General features: G+C 39.4%; 1 protein-coding gene across 1 annotated transcript in view; it reads left to right on the top strand.

Annotated features, from left to right (window-relative positions):
* The first annotated feature begins 15,843 nt into the window (after positions 1-15,843).
* Positions 15,844-24,243, top strand: part of LOC145980196 (dipeptidase 1-like) — a 103,178-nt gene continuing 94,778 nt past the window's right edge. The window contains exons 1-3 of the mRNA XM_083113225.1: positions 15,844-16,240; positions 18,119-18,293; positions 20,365-20,521. Of these exons, the coding sequence (XP_082969351.1) occupies positions 15,844-16,240; positions 18,119-18,293; positions 20,365-20,521 (729 nt within the window). The remainder of the gene's footprint in view (positions 16,241-18,118; positions 18,294-20,364; positions 20,522-24,243) is intronic.

Raw genomic sequence — 24,243 nt, 5'->3', positions numbered from 1 at the left:
ACGGCTGCTATTAGACATTGATTTTTCCCTCCCCGCGAAGCTCGACGTACCGTTTATTGTATTACAGTACGATGCACCTTCGTGCCGACGTTGTTTACCCCTTCCACACGTCAGGTCTTCATCGATTGAAGGGGATATCGTTTAGGACGTCGGTAATCCACGAGGGCTTCCGGCAAAATTCTTTAACTCGATTATGCCCAGGAAAAAAAAGAGGTGCGGGTCTCTTCATGTACTCTGGGAGGCAAAAGTGTTTGTAGTCAAGAAAAGGGAAAGAGTATTGAAATTTACATCTTACATCGGTGGTTGCAATTAGAATACGGACTGCGATGGCGTAGTGGTAACGTCGTCGCCTTTTAATCCTGGGGTCCCGGGTTCGATACCTGGTGGAGACACTTTGCACAGTGGTTCGGATCAAACTTGTAACTACAGTCCCGATTAGCCTACCTGTGCATAAAGTGAACTTAAAACATCAGTTCAAGTCAGTAGAGTACTCATACTCGTTCGAGTCTCTCACGCTCGAGCGTATAAAATGGAATATTGTTTTTATGTTAAATAATCGTAGTCACATACCTATATGTAAAATATTTGCCTTGGTATTTTCAACCCACAATAATCTGCTTCATTTTCATATATCACTGTATATTGGTAAGGTACACTAAACTACACTTTAAAATAGAGATGATTGATTACTATGTTTATATGAGTTTCAATTTCACTGCATATTTCACTTCACGATCCATTTTTGAGGACCCGCTATGACAGACCAATTACGGTTATACGTGTACTACTGAGCTTCGAGTGTGTACCGCTCGGTTTGCCTGTTCGAACGTTATTCGCTCGAGCGAAGAAGCTCTCGATTCCATGCGCTATCTAGCGTCATCCGTGCGAACTATTTGACGCTCGAGCGGAATCCACTCTCTACAACACTGTAATTGACAATAGATAATGATAATGGTAATTTATATACAGCACCGTGTCCGTGCTGTCTAAGGCATCATGCTTTGTGCTCCGGCTACGGGACACGCGCAGGTTCGAGTCTCCTGGAGCAAGCGTTAACACTTTTATCCTGAGGTTTCGGCCTGTGTTTGGGACCGGTGGCCACCCACCGTCGTGAGGATATTGGGGAGCTTCGAATGAGTAGCGTAACCCGGTCATGAAAACCTACAACAACGACTGGGGGTTCGTCGTGCTGACCACACGTCACACTGATTTGATGATATCCTACCTCGGCCGAGTGACTGAGTAGGAACAGGTGGGAGTGAGGTCGGTAGGTATGCTCGGGCGTCAATGAGCTGTTGCGCCAAGGGTTACTTATTTTATTAATGTATATCCTTATTTTATGCAATTCTTGATACTTGTTTGCTCATTGAGCTGCCTACGAATGCGGAATGAAAGAATATTTCTATTATAAGTCAAATGTATTTGACTGATATCCGGTGGAGTCACATAGTGGTTCGGATCCCACTTTAAACTGTAGGTCCAGTTCCGATTATCCATAGTGTGCACAATGTGGCTTAAAGCACAAACTCAAACAATCAATTGATTCATAAATTAGGTTATTTCACTTCGCATTTCTGTCACTTTTGGCATCGCGACGACGCGATGAGTGATGATATGACACAATTGATGAAGGGACACTTGCAAAGAACAGTCAGGCCGGACACTGGCGTCATAGGGAAAGACACACCACCACCATCACTTTTCTGGACTACATGAAATTACGTCGCCCAATTTTAGAATGACATAATTCTGAAAGTAAAACAGCCTTGAGGCGACTCATTACGGCAGGAGACACCACAAGGGGTGCATAAAGAATTGATGAATGTTGTCATGAAGGCAACATCATAACTACCCACGTTGGAGCCACAGGCATCGCGCTAGGAGGAGATTCGTTCGAGAGGGTCCATCGCTTTGGCTCAAGAAAAGGCTGCTGTCCGATTGTAGCCAAGTTTCTCTCGTTCAAAGACAGGACGAAAATACTGATGAAAGCTAAAAGTTTCAAACAGTGCGGTGTAGCGGTTTCGGAGCATTACTCTGATCGTTTGCGTCAGATTAGAAACGAGCTAAAACCTCATCTCGAAGAAGCCAGAAAGTGCGGTGACAGTGCGTTCCTTCGTTACGATCATCTCGTTGTTAACGGTGTGCGTTTTTCCTTGCAACAGTGCGAAGAATATGCAAGATCGCGTTCCGTCGAAAGAAATATGGCAACGCAGGAAATTCTCAGAAATATACCTGTAAATGATAATGTCAGCGTCGAACGTGAATCACGAGTGTCTGCTGCTACTCCCACCCCCACTCCACGTCACCCCCGGCTATCGAACTCCGTGAATTCCAGTATGCAGCTGAGGAACCGAAACAAGTGAGTCCTGTGGAGTGGGAGATCGGGACAAAGGGGAGGTAAGAATACGTCGAACAGTGACCTTGCATTAGAAACTATCACCATATTTCATAGCAATGTTCAAGGGTTGACATCAAAAGCGTCAGAGATAGATATATTTTTCGAGGAACAAAAAGAAAACAATAATGAAATTAGTATTTTTTGTTGCACTGAACACTGGTTAGTAAAAGATGAAACAAAGTTTAATTATATTGATAATTTAAGTATTGCATCTAGTTACAGTAGGCCAAATATAATAAGAGGCGGGTCTTTAATTTTCACTCAGAATGAACTTAAAAGTAACGTAATTGAAATAAAGCAAGCTGTTGAGTTGTCAGTAGAACAAGACTTTGAATGCGCCGCGATTGAAATAGCTATTTACAACTTATGTGTAATATCAATATATAGAACGCCTAGTGGAAATATGGATGTATTCTTAAACAAGTTAACACTAGTACTAGATCTCGTAACAAAAAGCTCCAAAAAAATATTGTTGTTTGTGGAGATTTTAACATTGATATATCTAAAGACACAGCAGAAAAAAATAGTTTTCTGGATGTAATGAACTCTTTTGGTCTGTTTCATACAATTACAACTCCAACTAGAATCACCAACAAAACAAAAAGTACAATAGACAATATTTTTACCAATATAAACGTTAATAAATATTCAGTAGAAACTTGCATAGGTTTTTCTGACCATGATTCTCAGCTTATTAAGGTAAACGTAATAGAAGACAAGCGGAATCATAAACCACGCGTAAAATTCAGAGTTATTAGACCTACAAACAATGATGAGAACATTTCAAAATTCAGAAACGCGCTTAAATCAGAAACATGGGATTTTATAAACAATATGGCTGTAAACGTAAACGCGAAATTCGAAAAATTTCTTGATACTGTAAAATACCATTTTAATAAATGTTTTCCCATAAAAAAAGCACGAGTTCTCAACAAAACCAATTGCCTATGGATAACCAAGGAAATTAAAAATCTTAGCAAATTAAAACGATCATTGCATAAACAGAGTAAATATGCAAACAGCCCTACCCTTAAAGATCATTACAAACAGTTCAACAAAAATTACAAGAAAACATTAAAACATTGCAAACAGTTGTATGTTGATAAAAAGTTGAATAATTCAGAAAACAAAACTGCAGAACTATGGAAAATAGTTAATCATATAACAGGTAAAAAAACTACCACGAATCAAGATATCATATTAGTAGAAGCAGGCAATGTAATAGAGACTGATCCGCAAAAAATAGCTAATACTTTTAATAATTATTTTGTAAATGTAGCACTTAACCTGCAACGTAACATCAGCGTAACGGACACATACAAAGAAAAGTTAAATAACGTGAAAAGATCTTTCAGGCATTCTTTTTATATGACTCCTACTACAGACGATGAAATTTCCAACATAATTCGAAATATGAAATCAAAAAGTCAACAGGACTAGATTCAATGCCGATTAACGTGATCAAAGAGATTTGCACGTACATTAACGAGCCTTTGGCTAAATTAATTAACGAGTGTATGGAAAATGGTAGCTTTCCAGATTGTGTAAAACTATCAAAAGTAATACCCTTATATAAGAAAGGAAATAAAACAAAAATTGAAAACTATAGACCAATATCCTTATTGTCAATTTTTTCAAAAATTTTCGAAAAATTAATTTATAATAGGATAATAAAGTATGCAGAAGATAAAAGGATACTCATAAAGCAACAACATTGGTTTGTGAAATCGAAAACAACAAAAAATGCCATTTTTGATGTAATTGATAATATTCTTTCCGCTATAAACAAAACGTATTCTGTTGTTGGAATTTTTTGTGATTTATCAAAAGCGTTTGACTGTGTGAATCATCACTTGCTACTAGAGAAATTAAAATACTACGGAATCCGCGGTCTATCAAATAAATTAATAGAATCCTATTTATCGAATAGTAAACAGAGCGTTGCAATAAATAGCTTATCCAATAATGGGACGCAAACAACATATTACTCCGAATTGAAAGATGTGGTTATTGGAATCCCCCAAGGATCGATACTAGGACCCCTATTGTTTTTATTGTTCATAAATGATCTTCCAGCAAATGTTGTAACTGCCCAAGTTACTCTTTTCGCTGATGATACTACTGCTTTAGTAGATTCTGTTAACGATGTAACTTTAATTAAAAAAACAGAAGAAGCTCTTACTGAACTACAAAGCTGGTTTTCAGAAAACAAACTTTCTATGAACAACGAAAAAACTAATATAATAAAATTTGGTGTATCTAGAGCCAAAAACTCTTCTATTAAGCAAGATAATTTCACAGTAGGGCATGCCGTTATAACAGCTACTAACAATACAAAAAATTTCTTGGAATATTTATAGACGAGTGTCTAAACTGGAAAGTTCACATAGATCATTTATGCAAGAGGCTAAACACCGTATGTTACCAATTAAGAACCTTAAAAAATAGTTTCAATACAGTATGTATGCTAAATATCTATTTCTCAAACTTCGAAAGTATTTTGAGGTATGGTATCCAATTTTGGGGGAACTCGGCTCAATCGCAGAGGATTTTTAAAATTCAAAAAAGAGCATTGCGTATTTTGGCAAATGCACACAAAACTGATACATGTAAACCTCTTTTCAAAAAATTCCGTATATTAACACTTCCAAGTTTGTACATACTTGAAACACTTACTTTCATACACGAAACAAAATCGAACTATCCAAAGAACATAGACACCCACAATTACAATACCAGACAAAAATATAACTTCCACATTCCCAAAGTGCGGCTAACTGCATATCAAACGGGACCTTTTTACTCAGGCATCCAGTTATACAATATATTACCAAAAAGTTACAAACATTTTGAAAGATCCACAATCTTTAAAAGTAAAGTGAAAAAATTGTTATTGGAATACACATTATATTCAGTTCAAGAATTTCAAGAATTAAATGACTTTATAAAATAAATGTAGATTGTTTATACTATATAATATGTAATTTTACAGCAATAGTTCACTTCAAAAAATAAATTGTCAATGTATGTTTTACTATTATATTATGTTATATTATAAAAAATTCTGCCAAATTGATGTATAGATATATATTATGTGCGATGTCAACATGTTGTATTTTGCAATGTACATGCACCAATGCCCCTCAGGGGTACTTTCGGTGTGAAAATTACTCAATAAACTCAAACTCAAACTCAATAAACTCAAGACAACAGCAATGTAATTTATCCATTTTCCTCTTTGCCAGGGTAATGTTAAACTTTCACTCGCGGCAAGACATAGAAGTCCTCACCATCTCCTGTAATTACTTAAACAGGAATATGCGGTTCCTGTAAATAATTCCCAAAACGTACTGTGCAAAGGGAACCGGGGAGGGGGGAATTAAGCCCCATTTCTATGGTTACCGTACACACGCAGCCATTAGTAAAACTGTTGTGGAGGGCCCACAAAACGGATGAATTAATAGTATAATGGAGAGAAGGCGTAGATATTCCTGCGTGGCGGATTAGGGTAATGCGGGAAGCTCCTGTGCAGCCCAAAGGAACAACCTCTTCCGAGAATTAACAATTCAGATACTAATTACATTTGCCACTTGCAAATTTTGCACCGGGGTGTGCTCGGGAGGGTCTTTTTCTGCTTTCATTAAAGCAAATCAGCTGGAAACAACGAAACGCAGTTTAATGTTCCAATTCAAATGTGATTATGACATCACACCCAGCTGAGCACAACGGTAGTTAGTTCCGGACGCGGGTCACTGCTATTGTCGTGTTCAGCTGATAACGAAAAGCTAGCGTGTAATTTTCCAAAGACCGCTATAGTTAAAGCACTAGAATCGATCCTGCACATTGCTAATAGGCTAACCCCCTCTCCCCCTTGGTTAGGCTGGTGGAATTTTTGCGGACTTTAGGTATTCATGCCAAAACTGTTAGGCCTGGAACGTAATCTGATTTGAATGCTTATCCTTGATAAGGATTTATAAAGTTTTTGCGGAAGAAACAATTTAGTTTTCTGTTTACCTGAAGCTTGCGAATACTGAAAAAGCCTTCTCTGTAAACCATGGCACTAGAAGTCCAGTTCTCTCTAGTTCCGATACTGAAATCTGAATACACAGATATATAGCCAATGTATCAACATTACAAACACATTCTTCTTCTTCGTCTTAACCCGTAGTCGATACACTTTGATCCAACATATTAAAAACCAATCAGGTAGCCGAAAAAAAAATGGAAACCATATTGTGGGGTACATTAGACGTTTTGTTACGACTAAAGGGTACAGTGAGAAAAAAGTTTAAAAGCACTGGTGTAGTGGATTGCAACTTGGAGTTTCTTTAAACTCGTGCCCAGTGGCAGGCGATTAGACGGGGCGTGTGGGGCAGTTCCCCCGCCCCCTACTTTTTGCCACTTTTGCAACACTATGCTAAAGCTTATGTACCAAGGAAAAATAAACTGTCCTTGCCCCCCCCCCTTCCATTTTGGAACCTTGCCCTCCTGTTTCTGAACCCAATCACCGTAAAAATGAAGATTGTGCAGTCTCTGCTTGAACACAATATCTGATTTATTCTAATGTTGGAAGGCATAACCTTGTCCAAGGTGAATATTAGATGAGGTTATTCCATGAAAAATGTTGTACACTCCTGTTCAGATAAAGTACAACATTCTTCACCGTTCGGCCCCGTAAAGTGTGCCAAATATGTTAAGAGGAGTATACATACCGTATTCTCGCGTCTATAAGCCGCACTTTTTTCCCCCCGAAAAGTGGACCAAAAAATGGGGTGCGGCTTATACACGCGAATGATAAGAAAAGCATGTGCGGCTTATACACGCGAATGAAAGAAAGTGCAGCTACTGCTAGGATACTAAAATACATACGTTGATTTGTTATCTTTATCACATAACGGATTCATTAACAGCAAATCCAACAACAATCCATCTGTAGCAGGCTTTGCAACAATATGATATCTTATCTTTAAATATTTTTTTGCAACAATATGATAATATCTTATCTTTGAACACGAATCATCCTTACTGTCGTATTGATCTGGAAACCATTCAGTAAAGTGAAGTTGTTAAAGAAGGTTGTGGGCCTGAGGTCAAGCTTGGTACTATCAAAGGAAGGATGTCTGGCAGAAGAATCAGCTACGATGCTCATTTTAAACTTCAAGCGATACGATATGCTGAAGGAAACGGCAACAGATCTGCAGCTCGATATTACGATGTGGACGAGTCTAACATTCGTCGATGGAAAAATCAGAAGGAACAACTTGCTGCAACAAGTGGCAAGAGAAAGACATTTCGTGGAAAAGGAGCCGAATTTCCACAGGTAGAAGAAGAAGTTTTGGCCTTTGTAAATGAGAGAAGAAGTGCTGGCTATGCTGTAACCGTAGACATGATACGTTTTCAAGCTCGTGAAGTAGCTTCGAAGTTAGACATCAGTCGTCAAGCTTTCCGAGCTAGTGCGGGATGGTGTTCACGTTTTATGCGTAGGAAAAGTTTATCGCTTCGCCGTAGGACAACAATTGCGCAACATTTCCCTGCAGACTTTGATCAGAAAATTGTTAAATTTCACAAATACGTGATTCGAATGCGAAAGTCCAATGATTATAGCTTGTCTCACATCGGCAACTCGGACGAAACACCTATTTACTGGGACATGCCTATGTCCAGCACAGTTGCACCGAGAGGCTCCCACACCGTATCGATCAAGACCACGGGTGGAGAGAAACAACGATGCACTGTAATGTTGGGTGTTCTTGCGGATTGAAGGAAACTGCCACCGTATGTTGTGCTGAAGCGTAAGAATGTGCCAAAGGAGGTATTTCCGCCGGGTATTATCATACGTGTCCAGCAGAAAGGATGGATGGAAGAAGAACCGGTATTGGACTGGATAGACAAAGTGTGGAATAGAAGGTCTGGTGCATTGCTGAAGCAAAAGAGTTTGCTGGTGTGGGACAGCTTTCGTGGTCACCTAACAGACAGAATACAGACAAAATTGCAACAGTTGAAAACGGATGTAGCTGTGATTCCTGGGGGTCTAACGTCTGTACTGCAGCCCCTAGACGTTTGTGTAATTCGCTCGTTTAAAGCTGCGTTCCGGCGTCTGTATAATGACTGGATTAGTGCAGGAAACCACGAGCTCACAGCAACAGGAAAGATCAAACGTCCGACTGTCAAGCAAGTGTGTGAATGGATTCTGGCAGCATGGGAAAGTGTAAAGTCGGAGACAATTGTGAAGGGTTTTCTGAAGTGCGGCATATCCAATGCCCTAGATGGTACCCAGGATGAAATGTTGTGGGATGATGATGTTAGTGATGAAGATGACAATACCTCTTGTGCAGAAAATATTTCATTGAGTAGCAGCAACGACAGTGAATAAGGGCTTTGAGGACTCAAACTGAATCATACGGTATTAATATGTAGATCATTGCGCTAAAATAAAGGTTAAAATACTTTTAAAATACTTACTTGAAATTGGCTACCTACGCAAAAAAAAAAAAGTCAATCGTGCGGCTTATACACGAGAAATTTTATTTTCCTGAAATCTAAGGCCAAAAAAGGGGTGCGGCTTATACACGCGTGCGGCTAATAGACGCGAGAATACGGTATACAGAAAGTCAGCCAAAGACCTCCTGAGGAGCTCCAAAAAAATCCCATTTAAAAGTTAACGCAACTCATATTGAGATGCCTGGAATGTGTCATGTTCGATCCCTGTCGTAGGATCTTTAAGTATCAAGGCGGTCACCTGCAAGAGATAAGATTTTTAACATTTGGCAATGTGTAATGTTAAAATTTGATATGATCCATATTTTTATGTCACGTCACAACTTTAAAATATGTCACTAATATATTTATTTTAAGCAAGGGAAGCGTAATTTCCGTGTTATCATAAGTAATATTGCACCTTGTTTGTAATGTATATCATTTGTTTAATTTTTAATGTATTTCATGCTCTATTATGAGTTGTTCAATGTATCTTTAGATCTGCGAGTGTGCACTATGTGAATTTGTATTTCTAAACATGTATAGATGTCAGTTTTGTTAATAGCATCCTTTTGTAGATAATGAGTGATTCATCTGTACTTGAATCTGTGTTCTCGAAAATAGTATAAAAGCAAGGATATCGAATAAGAAATAACACATCGTCGAAGATTTTAAACTTTTAAAAAAAAACTCCTCGGTGTTGTGCATACATCTTGGTATGGTAATTCGGGGCGCAAGCTAATGATGGAAAAGCTTCTCGCGAAGACGTTTCTTCAAATTGGGGAAAATATAAAAAGTCGCATGCAAATAGGTCTGGACTATGGGGAAGGTGAAGAACACACTTCACATTGTTTATCGGGAGATATTCGAAAAAACTACATGCGATGTTTGGCCGTGCATTATTGTGCATTATCCATCCACTGCGCAAACACTTCTCATGTGTGGCTCGATAGGTGTCAACGAACTCAGATTCAAAGTAGAATCTGCAGGCGTAACATTGCTCTCCCGAAGCAACGTTGCCAAGCTGACGTTAACGTTGTAAAATAACTCTCTCGCTTTACAGTAAGTTTGGTAACATGTAGTGTATCCGACAATCATTTCTTTTGTCTTGCTAACAGCGTTCGGTACCTTGTGACTCGAAAATGCCCGATGCCAGTGGAAGAATATTCATCTGATCGCTGATTCGCTGTTTCCCAGCCGTAAGCTGAAAATGCGACCAGAGTAACAACATAACAGTATATTGCAACGTGAGAAATTATGTGAATAAAAAAAATATGACTATTGTCTATTGAACAGCCCACGTATATACATAATGTGAATATGTTTGTGTTAAGGTAGAAAGCACGGATGAGAGACAAGCCACTTGGCAAGTAAGAAAATAATCTGTTCCTTTTTAAGATATCTTTATTATTTCAAGGAATAACATTCCGGGTAATCCCCTTTTCGTCCACCTATCTGAGCTTACCACTGCCTAATCGGTGAACTTCCCCTCCCTCCACCAGAATTACCATATTCATCAGTCTCTAATGAGGGTTCAAGGAGCGACGTGCCGAATTGAGCTACCGCACCTGGAGTGTATGTTGACGTAGGCGAATCCTCCTCTCCCTTAATGCAACCTTTTGCAATTTTCAGCTTCCGAAATTTGCAAACCTCATTTCTACCTCTCAGGTAGGAGAGTTCAGGTTTTGAAACGCCGGACAAATTATTAAGTGCTGCTTATCTAACATCGCCTTCGGATGCACGCTGATGTTTTTCAAAGGACTGGCTCATTGTTGACCCGAAATTGTTTTCCGACTGTTTGCAGCCGTTGAATTCTTAAGTAGGTTAGCTATCTAAGTCGGAGGACACAAGCAAGAAATGCGAATATAAAACTGATCAATGACCTTAGTTTCATGTTTTCCTTCCAACAGTTACTTTCGTGAGCTACTTCTTATGAGAACTGCAACTTTACCTAGTGTTATTTAAATTACCCACCCCTCCTGGTCTACCCCGCCTGACTACCGTGCGAGAGACTCGGGTTCAATCCCCAGCTGGGGAGAACCTGGATATTTTTCACCTGTTCAAGCGACTCCGGCGCCCACCCAGCGTCGTATAAAGTTGGTACCTGGAGCAAATTCTGGGAAATAAAGGCGTCCCGACCATGATGCTGATCACATCACCCACACCTTCGACCGTGATCAAGAACATGTGGGGCCCTAACACCACACCCACCTATTCGCCTTCTACGCGTGGTGCGAAGCACAGGGGAACACTTTACTTTACTTTACTTCTGAGTTTAGGTTTTTCAATAAAACTATTTTCTGAAAAGTGCAAACTGTTTTTTGGAAACTGTAAACCGTTTTTTGAAAACTGGAAACTGTTTAAATAAGAAAAAGGGTTTAGAAACAGAAAAACATTTTTATCCCATTTTCTGTCAATTTCTTCTGTACTGATTTTCTGTTCTCTATCTTATATATATATATATATATATATATATATATATATATATATATATATATATATCTTAACCATGTTTTTTGACTTCGTTTATTTTAATCTTCAATCTTCTCTCTGCCTCGCCTCATTTCACCCAGTTTTCGTCTCTCATTTATTGACTAATCTACTTGCCTATTTCTCTCCTTCCCTCTTAAAAGTAGGCATTGGGAGATAAAAGAAGGATCATTCAACGTTGGTCCGCAAATGAAGCGTTTGTAGAGATAATGGCGAAGACTCAATGTATTGTTACGATTCACCGTTGCCGTGTTCGTTGACACTCATGCTCATCAGCCACGTCTAGATCGCTGCAGTTTCTGACACAAGGTGTAGTCTAAGTGCATTCCAGTGTCAGGCTGGTGCAAGAAAATTGTGTTCAACCAAGAAGGCACTGTATGAAAAAATATCCATGTTCAAGACGTCGCAAACATTTTATGCGCGTTCTCCGAAATTTCCTTCTTATGCTATGATTTGTTGTATTTACATCTTACAAATTTTGAAATGAGGAAACAAGAAAAAACTCATTAAAATAACATAACCTACGTTATATTTAAAGTGTCGTAGTTTGCATTTCTGAATTTTACAAAGTTTAGTGCATTTACGAACGTTCGTTATATCTTCCCGTTTGAAGAAAATCTTTGAAAATGTACTTTGGGAAATATAAAATTCCCGCAGTGTGTTACCAGAATATACCTCTGCCAAGTAACGTTTCTTCGACCATATTGTCTTTTTTTTAACTTTGGATGACAGCTTTCCAGAACGTAGCGTAAACGGTGCAAACATTAAATGCACTAGGTGCATGTATAATGGACCTTTTAATGCGTTATGTTAACTCAAAATATGTAAAATGTATTATCTTCTGCCCTTTTTAGGTTTTACCAGTTTTAAATAATATTAAAATTTTGAAATAGCAGTTCAAGTCCAAAATCAATCTTGTAGAGTTTCAGATTCCATTGATTGAACAAATGATGATATTTTACGTCAATTTAATGTCAATTTTTGCTAATCGTCACACATGCATTAAAATTAGCTTACTGAAAAATAGAATAGTAAATAAATGGTTGCCAATATCTACGTATACTTGCGTAGAATTGTTATGTATATGTTAACAGATTTTTGAAACCCTTATTTTCGTTTCAGTTGGGATTGCAGTTCGAAATTCACCATATCTCTCGCATCCGTAAACGAGATCTGTCGGAACTTCTCTGAAAAAAAAAACTGTTCTCCTACTTTCCTTGATGACCGTACGAGGTGAACTTGGATTTAGGTGGGGTCACCGGACTTCATTCCGGGAGGTATGTGTTCCTATGAATTGTCTTAATAAAATTAATATGAATTATTAATTACATGGTATGTGTTTTGCTTTCGTAAATCTATTTTAGGAATACAATTTGCTACAATCACGTATTGTGTGTGTGTGTGTGTGTGTGTGTGTGTGTGTGTGTGTGTGTGTGTGTGTGTGTGTGTGTGTGTGTGTGTGTGTGTGTGTGTGTGTGAGAGAGTTCCAGTTTCAGGTTTTCACAGTACGAAGTCATCTGTACACTTTACTAGATGGATATAGTACAGAGGAATATTTTTTAAAAAATTATGGTGCATGAACGCTTTTCTTTTCTGATATGCATGTATCTATGCACACACACACACACACACACACACACACATACTACTGGAACGAATGAAAAAGCCATTTGGCAAAAGTTGAAGTCATTTTCACACCTGCCAAGGGAAACATTGCATGATATATGTACATTTATTATTTAGCATCGCTTTTAGACAGTTTTCGTTAATCGCGACGATGAGTATAATAAATGAAATTATTAAGTAACACTTGCAAAGAACACCCGTGCCCAGGCAAGTCGGAGGCAAGATCTTCCTCCGCACCGGTCTAAGTGGAAATATAGTTAATAACCAGCACAGTCATGAATAAAAGATGATAGTTGTGGAAATACTGTAGTTCTATTAAAGATAAAGTTGACAAGCACGAGCAAGCATTATATTTAATTGCAGGTTGGTCTGTGCATAAGTGATTGAAAAATCGTTAAATTGTAAATGTACATAAATCTAAAATTTAATGTTTCTATCAAAATTAAGTTTTTTTACATATGAAGCTGCTAATATCATTCACTTCGTGATTTCTCTATCACTTATAAATCGCAGTAGACGAAGATTTACTCTTGAGTGAAATATATTGTTAAAGTGTAGATATAAAAGAATGAATAACAATGATGATACAAAGTCTCAAATTAAATCAGCAAAATACTTCTTTGCTGTTGCCGGCAGAATTTACATAAAGATAAGGAGCTGCTTGTGATTATACTAATTGTGATGACAGTGTCTGCTATAAGTCATGCTTACTTACTACTCACTACTACTGCTAAGAATAATAACTAACTAACTACTAACTCTCTAGCATTCTTAAACCCGAAAGTTTATGGCTGAAGCAACACAAGCCTTCCATCTGTCCCTACCCTGGGCAAGATCAATCCAATCATTTCCATCCTTACCGATTTCTTTTAGGTCCATCTCAACTGATAATAATACGCATAGCAATAATTTTGTGAGACTACTTTCCATCAGCTGGACCTAACAACACTTTTGGTATTTAATAAGAAATTAAAAAACAAGCTTAGAATTGTTAGTGCCTACAAAATGGTGGGACTATCCAAGCTACATCACAGAAAAAATTTTGAACAATAATAATACCATGCCTATATTAAATTGTCGTACCAATTAATCTTTATCGTCAGGTTAATTATGCCCATTTATTTTAGAAACTTGCAAATTTATTTAAAATTTACGATTAACAAACGCGATAGAAAATACTGTAAAGGTTTAGGAGGCTTGAATATATATGTTAATAGAAAAAATGAAGTTGTTACATGTTTTGAATGATGGACAGATTCTCTAGGGCTATCGACCAGGTGAGTTGTGGAAATAATTCCAAGCTTTCGAGAGCTAACATCACTCTCATCTTCAGGGTAGAAGTGCAGTTCTGGATAATGAACCTTTTCGAGCAAGGCCTCATCTTCAGGAAGCTATCAACTCGCGGCAAGCCACGGCACCTAGCGTCCTGTTGAGTGAGATGAGTCAAGGCAAAATTGAAAATAAACCTTTTCCTGCTAACACAATAATAGGCAATGCTGGAGAGTTCAATATACTAACATATCTCTAACTACACATTGCTAATGATCAGGCTGGAAAGTTCATGCGAACCCTGGTGTATATACGTTCGTGCGGGTGGGGGGGAGGGGGTCCCGGTGAAGATGACGTACCAATAGAGTGTCGTGTCTGCTACGTGAGCGTTTCTGGTTAACTAACGCTAACCAGGCTGGGTCCAGTTCGAGCCCCGTGTCGCGATTAAAATTGTCTTTTTCTTCATAAATGGATATTGCTTCCTTCATAATATAGTCCCAGTAGTTTGATGTTTTGGCTATGATTTCTGTGTTGCTGAAATCTGGTCTATGTCCCTCGTTGATTGAATTTTCTGCTAGTCCCGACTTTTCAGGGTGGAAATACTTGATGGAGCTTTGATGTTGTATTCAGCGCTGTTCTATTGTCCTACCCGTTTTTCCAATGTATGCTTTTCCGCATTTGCAGGTAATACGGTAGACTCCCGGTGTTTTGAGTTCTAACTCATCCTTGGGGTTGCGTAGTAGGCTTCTGATCTTCGGAGGTGGTTTGTGAATGGTTTTTATGTTATGTTTCTTTAGAATTCGGCTGTTAACTCCGGAGAGATTTCTGGTGTAAGTAAGGATGGCTATCTTCTGGTCAGTTTAGTCCGTGTCCCCTGGTGTGTTCGGATTTCCCGGTGCTGTCCGGATTCCCTGGTGTGCTGGTCTTCTTGGACAATACTCGTTTTAATGTCATGTTGATGTTTTATTCCGAGTACCCGTTCTGTTTGAAAGCTGTGCGAAGATGTTGTATTTCTTCTGAAAGATGCTCCGCGTCGCTGATGGAGATGGCCCGGTGAAATAAAGTAGAGAGAACTGTAGCTCGTTGAGATGGGTGGTGAAACTGTCGGCATTGAGATATAGATCGGTGCGAGTCGGTTTCCGGTATACACTGTGTCCCAAGGATCCGTCTGGCTTGCGTCTGATGAGAATATCCAGGAACGGCAGGCTGTTGTTCTTCTCAGTCTCCATGGTGAACTAGGGCCTCCTCAATGGCGTAGTGGTAACGTCGTCGGCTTGTAATCAAGGGGTCCCGGGTTCGATTCCCGGTAGAGGCACGTGGTTCGGATTCCACTTTAAAGTGTAGGTCCAGTCCCGATTAGTCTTTCTGTGCATAAAGTGGACTTAAAACAACAATTCAATCAATCAATCCATGGTGAACTTTATATTTGTTTGTTGATTGTTTAGATGATCTAGGAATGGCTCAAGAGCTTATTTACCGTGCGGCCAGACGACGAAGGTGTCGTCGACGTATCTGTAGAAGGCGGTGGGTTTCAACGGAGTTGTGCGCAGCCGAATAACAGCCGAATTCTAAAGAAACGTAACATGAAAAACATCCACAAACCACCTCCGAAGATCAGAAGCCTACTATGCAACCTCAAGGAGTTAGGACTCAAAACACCGGGAGTCGACCGTATTACCTGCAAATGCGGGAAAGCATACATAGGGCAAACGGGTAGGACAATAGAACAGCGCTCTAAAGAACATCAAAGCTCCATCAAGTATTTCCACCCTGAAAAGTCGGTACTAGCAGAACATTCAGTCAACGAGAGACATAGGCCAGATTTCAGCAATACAGAAATCGTAGCCAAAACTTCAAACTACCGGGGTCATATTATCAAGGAATCAATAGCCATTCTTGAAGAAAAAGACAATCTTAATCGCGACACGGGGCTCGAACTGGATCCAGCCTGGTTAGCGTTAGTTAACCAGAAACGCTCACGTAGCAGACACGCCACTCGATTGGTCCGCCATCTTCAAAGGGACCCCCCCTCAACGAACGTATATACACCAGGTTGACGCTCAGAACTGCACTTCTACCCTGAAGATGAGAGTGATGTTATCTCTCGAAAGCTTGGAATCATTTCCACAACTCACCTGGTCGATAGCCCGAGAGAATCTGTTCATAATTCATCTCCAGGAAAGCTTAAAGTCTTACTTCACATTTTAAATAGTGTTAAATTTCGATAAATGTCGAAAATAAGTAACGGGATATATTAATTTTTGTATCAGTATTCAATAACCTATGACAATTGAGTGTACGCAAATTTGATATTTATTCTTGTATTTATGTATCGTGCGAAGGGGGCCGGGATCGCCTTTAGTCCCACTTAATGAACTTTTACAAAATACAGCGTGAGCACAAGAACACTACCTGGTTTTGAAAGGGTATAACTTTAATACCAAAAGTAGTATTCTACAGAAATGTTCACAGTAGTTGTAAAAACTCATAAAGTTTTCGTGGTGTTCATTGGAATTACAAATGCTCAATGTGCGCGCCACCTGTTACGCGGGAAACATCGAGACGATAATCCAGCTCCAACCACACCTTCTGAAGCGTATCCGGAGTGATGAAGTTGACAGCTGTACTGATGCATTCCTGAAGATGATTCAAGGTTGTGAGTAGTGGAGGTACATAGACCTGGTCCTTCACGAACCCCCAAAGGAAAAAGTCACAAACTGTCATGTCCGGTGATCGTGGGGGCCACTTGCATAGATTTTGATCATTGGGTCAAGCTCCTCCTATCCAACGATGTGGAAGGTTGTCATTCAGAAAGCTGCTTACAGATTGATGCCAGTGTGAGGGCACTCCATCTTGTTGTAGAATGTAGTCACTTCTCTCTGTAGCAAGTTGAGGAATTAACCAGTCACGTAACATTGTTAAGTAGCTTTCACCTGTGATTGTTGGCCCCTCAAAGAAGAATGGACCGTACACTCGACGCTCTGGCACTGCACAAAAAACATTCAACTTGGATGACTCACGTTCAAGAATGGCATGCGGATGCTCGCTTCCCCAGATCCTAACATTATGCCTGTTCACTTTTCCACTCAAGTGGAAGGTCGCCTCATCACTAAAAATGATCTTTGTCAGAAAGGTTTCATCATCCTCCATTAAAGTGTGGATAATCTCGCAAAACTCACGTCGCTTTACCTTGTCTTGTGGATATAACTTTTGAACCAGTTGCAGCCGGTACGGGTCAAAACGCAAACGCTTCCTTAAACTCTTGCTTACGGTAATTTTTGGCACCTGCAACTGCCTGCTGCTTGACGTGTTGATTTTCTGGGACTGCGTACAAAGGCTTCTCGCACACGCTCAACAATTTCCTCAGAGATTGACGGTGGGCCAGAATGTTCTTTTCTTTGATCACAAATGCATCCTCTCTCAACAAATGTTTTATGCCACTGCAGAATGGATTGGCGTGTAGGTGGATCAACATTAAACTTCCGTTTAAATGCACGCTGCACTCTCACAACACTGCTTGTTTTGGCAAATTCTAACACGCACCAGCTTCTTTGCTGCGGAGTGAACGCCATTTTCGATGTTACTGCCCTCTAGCTACCGAATTCACAACTAGCGATTCTGAAAAGAAAGATATTCAACTATTTTGAGTTAACTGAGCTTTGGATATCAATGTTATCAAAATATTCAAGTAACTATTAATTTTATGACATCTTGAAACCAGGAAGTATTTTTGTGCTCACGCTGTACAATGTTCCGTCTGTTAAGTAAATGAACCCAGTTTTTTTTGGCTTGCAAAGAACAGCTATGGAGGCAACAAGAACTCTATAATTTATTCGATCCGTGCATTTTCCGTTTCAGGGCGGGATATGGACTTGATATATTACCTGCTGGTGCTGTCATATTTTGTCATGGTTGTGGGCGAGCATTATTTACTAGGCATGCCAGTGACGTACACATTTCGGCGTTCCCGATCCATAGAAGACAGAATGGATATCGTGAGAAGAATACTTCAGGAAGTGCCTTTAATTGACGGGTGAGTACAGTGTACAGTGTAGTTCGGATCAGTGTTTATTTATTTATAAAGACATATGTTTCATCGATAAGATTGCCTGTACTAATGATATAATAAGAAATTCATTCGCGATTTCTACCACTTAGTTGGAAACCTTGAAAAAAGTAAGTGAACCAAAAAGTAAAGAAAGAATCATGGATTAACTGAAATCACATTTAATTTTTTCCATTAACCAGTTTCTTACTTGGAGATATTTCATATAATAGTTCTTAATGTTTTATTTTTTCATGTATTTTCGACAGTGTTAAATAAATTTGATTCATCCTAATACCATGTGAATTTGGGGACTTGACATTTACTCATTAAAATGTTAGACTTTCCAGAAAAACTGGGAATTTGTTTGCCAAAATAAGTAAGAACCCTGATATGACCTCGGGTCCCCCCCGTATTCTAGGCTCATTAGTCGTGAATGAAGTTCCATGAAGAGCTAAGTGGGCTCTGTGCAGGGTTACCCTGTGTAAAAGGTGAAAAGATATGATATTTCTAGAGTAAAATTACTTAGTTAACATTCACTGCTTCTCGAGATTCGTGACCATAAATATCCTGTGAAGTTACATAGGCTTCACAAAAAAAATGCTCACAGTTTCTCATTATAGCCGTGGTATAAAATGATCTTAAGAATATTATTGATAGTACTATATTGATACATTTAGCTTAGGTCAAACCATTTTAAGAACTATTGCATAATATAGAATATATATACATTAGAATGAATATTTTGCATTAAGAATCAACCATTCAATTTAAGACATGAATATTGAAGAACCCAATTACGAATTCAAATGTAAATATCTAATTGTCTCTCGCTTCTCTGAAGAAAATATTTCACGAATTCAGTTGTGTAAATTCTCACTCCTCAATCGAAGTTTCAATTACAGAATTTAACAAAATAAATTTGCCTTTATTCATCGAGATGTTTCTCTAGGAATTATCTTATCCCACCACTAAAAATATTAGTGGTTCATATTTATCAATTGTGTATGGAAATATGGTGCCGGTGGGCGAATGACGTCGTCATGAGTACGAAGGCAAATGGGGTTATTTTCTGGGGGTGTAGTCGCATTTAATTTCGGTACTAATAGATTCTATAAAAACAATGCATTTTTGGACTGAAATAACAGGACAGTAGAGTCCTGATAATTCGAAGTGGATCGAATGTAAACTTCCTCGAATTACTGAAAAAAAAACCTACGGAAAACCTAAATAGGGGCAAGAAAAACAACATACCAAAATACTACAGTATGCGAAAATTGGATTGACTGTAATATTGCTCAGAACAGTGCACTCTGTCCCTGGAATATATGGAGAAGCGGACCAAAACAAGTCCTCTGCGCGAGTAGTACTCAACAAGGTTCGACCAATGAACGTGTGAGAGGGGGTGAGTGCATGGAGGGCAAAACGTGGCTGCACCTACTAGCCGTTAGCAACAACCCGCACTGCTTCGCTCCTCCCATTGGCCTTCTCTCCTTCTGTATCGTTGTGCGAAACCTTGATACACAGATTCCCAAGACAGCGTGTAATAGAAATTATATTTAGAACAATTTATACTTTAAAGAAGTGGTCAAGTATTTTCTTCTTCAGGATGTTGCATCGTTTCCGTCTACAAATTCAATAATCTGAGCATTTATCAGAATAATGGAGGGATTTCCTCTCTTGCCATTGATAATACAGAACGTCGGACTTTGGAGACTTGAATTTTCGGAAACGCTACTGTATTTTTTTAAATATATTTTTATATTTTTTTGTATTTATCTCTACGTAGTTATACTCCTTTTGTAGACTAATTCTTGATGAAATTAATGATGAAGAGACACTGATGGAAACGCCCACACCTAAGACTGCACTCGAACCTGGAACCTGCAGTGATGACATTTTGAGTCGGCAACTCAACGAACTCCGTTATAGAGGCTGCAGAGTTGGGGATTAATGTATGGAAATAAAGGGAGATATAGGCGTATTCATGTATTATTCTTCACTAGAACATATTTACACTATTGCCAAGAATAACGTGTGATTTTCTCTCATTCTTCAGCCACAACGACTTGCCCTGGAACATCAGAAAATTCCTGAGGAACCAGATTGGAGATTTTCGATTTGGAGAGGACTTGCGACAGGCAGAGCCGTGGGCTAGAAGTTCGTGGTCGCACACAGACCTCTACAGGCTGAAGCAGGGGATGGTGGGGGCACAGGTAAGCATTTGGAAATTGTCGTTTCAAATGGATCAGTAGCCTAATGTAAGTTTAAACTAATAGAATATAGTCTGCAGTCAATCTCGAAGTGTACAGCCAATGGCAAAGTTAACAGTAGGGAAATCATTCATCACCATGTTCATTTACTTATTTTTGCAATGTGAGTTTGAAGCAGAGGCGTCTCGTGAAAGCATGCGTCAATTGTGGGAAAAAGGACAGCTTGCTCTGCGACGACATTAATGAGCATTTCTATATTATAATTTCTTCATATATGAGAAGTATTTATTTTACACGAGACCGCTGAACTAAGCTTATATTATATTTCTTGGATCTGAAGTGACGCATGCATCAATTGTGGGAAAAGAATTATTACTTTCTTTCACTTCAGATTCAAGAAAAGTAATATAAGCTTAGTTGAGCGCTCTCGTGTAAAATAAATACTTTTCCTATATGAAGAAATTGGAATGTAGAAATGCTCGTTAATGTCGTCGCAGAGCAAGCTGTCCTTTTCCCCACAAATAAGGCATGCGCAGCATGCACCGCAAGCGTTCAAAAGACGTCTCTGCTTTGAAGAATCAAAAGAAAACCATTAATAAGCAGAGGCCTTGTCCGAACGATGCAAGACCGTACTTTAAGCTAGCATAATTCAAGAATGGTCTCGCATTTCAGTCTCCAAGTATTGGACTGGAAGCGAAAATCTTTCGATTTACACTTCGACTGCAGTGCCCAAGAGACGGTTGGAGGCGGGTCAGTTCATACGAACTCTCCCGCCTAAATATTGCCAGTGTATAGTTAGAGATCGGTTGGTTCATCGAGCGCTCCAGCCTAACTATTGCCTTTTGGGGGGGGGGGATCAGGAAAAGGATAATCGCACCAAACAGGTCGATAGGTGCCAGGGCTTGCTCCGAGTTGATATCTTCCTGGAGATGAGGCCTGCTCGAAAAGGTTTTATAAAACAAATCATAGTTTTTTTAAAAGTTCTTATATTTACCTTACCACACAACAGACGAACTACAACCAAATGACAGACTTTCTACTTCCATGATGTCAAACAAGTAAATAACAAGCACACGAGTGAAGTAGGGACGACGATCCGTAGTTCTTAGTGAAGAACAGAAGACTGCATTGTCGAGTCCTGCGTGCTGCCCACTCGAATGCTCGTTCAATTGGTGCTTTTGAACTGCACTTGGTGACGTCACTTTCGACATGACCGTAATTCCTACGACGCCAGGGGTTCGAATCCCGGTCAGGGCATGGATGTTTGTGAGTGTCTATGCATCAATTTCATCAAGGCATCACTCATCCAAATCTTCGCAAAATTAGCAAAAATGGCACAAAAAGGGATGGAAAATAAAGCAAGTCAATCAATCAATCAATCAAATACTGTAACTTAAGCCTGCCTTATGGATCTTTCGGACAGAGCCAGAGGATTGCGTGATTGTTTCGCACGACTTTGATTTCGTGTTTGTTCGCACGGTTTCTTATCTCATCGCAATCAGGGTGTTGTTTCGCACAGCTGCACCAGGCGAACACAAAGCATAGAGGAATTAAAGATTAATCGAATGAAAATCAAAATAAATGAGGAATGAAAATAACCACAAACGAAAACAAATAAAGACACAAATAAGCCTTTTGATGCAAAACATTAATAAATACTGTTATTCAATTTGGAAAGGAAAATTACTTAGAAAAATAAATAACAAAATTGAATGTTAAAAACAGATTTATTTATATTTTATTTCCAATGTATTGTTTCAAGATGAACAAATCTTATAGGAAACACTAACGTAACTTTTGCACCTAGCAAAATCTTCTCAAAAACATTTTAAAGTCACCGCTCCTTACCAGATTTTCCTGGATAGATTTTATCCTGGCTTTAAGTTTAATATACGTCGTTTTCCTTTTCTTGTGATGATTACCTTCAATCTCAATTCTTCTGAAACAATTAATAGCCGCTGCAGCGTGATCCTTGAGTGTCTTTACAAGCGAAAATATGTGCGGAGAACTCCTGGATATTGTTGAGTTTAATTTGTGGTGCCAACCCTCGACATCTTTGTTGGTTATGTGTCTCTGACCGTAGCAGTTCCATGTATCTAACGGAATGTTTGGGTTTTCTAGCCATTGTTGTACAAAGTAATCGTTAAACAGTTCAATTTCCTCTCCCGTTGGACAATCTTCCATGACGATAGGCCATCCATCACTAATACTTTCCCTAGGTATCAACGACAGAGATGAACACATCCTGATATGGCGGCGTATATCTTTGTATTCCTCTGAGAGACCTAGGCTCTGAACTTTTCGCCAGATACTCTGGGCGAAGTGGTAGTTCTCGCCTGACATTTGGGCATTGGGGAATGTAATTTTTAGCGAGTTTATAGCTGCTTGTTCGAAATCAACCTTGATCACCTTTGGCTGGTACCCACCACACCAGGCTTTTACAAAAGAAAACAGTTGACTGTAGGTCTCTGGTTTTTTCCGGAGCAATGCGTACAACACAGGAACAATTGCTGTGCAGTCAACTGTGCTTCCAAGATCTGCGTGTATTGTGTACAACAGCGAAAAGTGCTTGCAACAACTTTTAAATGTTCCGTCCAGAAATCATTCTTCGCTTCCCCGTAGTGCGGCCGCCATACCCTTGTATCCGAAACATAATAATCGTTTCTCTCCTTCCACTTTGTCAAACTGCAAAATGGAGGTTTCATCTTCGAAACGTAGAACATCGGGAGAGAAAGATACATTGGCCGGGGTAGGTGTTTCTTGGTGTATTCCCAGGGGTTTCCTCCTGACAGCGTTCAAACCTCCTTTGCGGTTACTGTATACTGGAACGGTGGTCACTAAGTCAAGTCCCTGGTTAACGGCCACAGCCATTTCCTCCTTAAAAATGGTTCATAGCGGCGTTAATATTTCTTCCCGCGCTCGCTTCTTGCAGTTCCAAAGTCGTTTTCTGATCTCGTGTTCCTCTATGCTTTCTCTTCGCCTGGTGGAGCCGTGCGAAACAATACCCTGATTGCGACGAGATAAGAAACCGTGCTAACAAACACGAAAATGACTATCGTGCGAAACAACAACGTGCGAAACAACACCGCACCAGAATGTAACTTATATTGCCAGGAATCTGTGCAGTAACGCCGCACATAGAGGTAGAGAAGCGAGTGGGCGGAGTGAAGCAGTGCGCGCTACTGCAAATGGCTAGTAGCTGCCCACCTATCCTTCTCACGCGTTCATTGGTCGAACCTCTTCGAGTCACTACTTACTCAGATGACTCGTTATCATTCGTTTGCTCCACAGATTCCTGAGACACAGTTTACGTACCTCACAAGACCACAGACAGTTTGAGTTTGAATTTTTTGTTTAAGTGCACGTGATACACATAAAGGTTAATCGGGACTAGACCGCCGATTGTACTGTAGATGTTTCGAATCTAGGACAATTGCGATGAAGCCAAAATCACGGACAATTGCGATGATTTTGACGTTGCATGTCACTTTGCAAATTAATGGTAGGACAATTCCAACGATCAGGATCTAACCTAACCTAACCAAATGCGCCACAGAACTAATAATATGCTGTAGAAGGTTGGAACAACAAAATGAATCGGTGGCTTGGAAAACCGCATCCAAAACTTCATGATGTTCTGGCCTGACTCAACAGCCAAGCAGAAGACACCAACATAAAGTACATCTGGATGGAACTTGATATAGAAGGTCAGAAAAGGAAGAAGC

The sequence above is a fragment of the Lepisma saccharinum genome, chromosome 27, assembly GCF_977018435.1.
Source record: "Lepisma saccharinum chromosome 27, izLepSacc3.1, whole genome shotgun sequence".
NCBI lineage: Eukaryota > Metazoa > Arthropoda > Insecta > Zygentoma > Lepismatidae > Lepisma > Lepisma saccharinum.
Note: the sequence above shows the minus strand (reverse complement) of the source record. Positions and strands in the feature narration are given on the sequence as shown.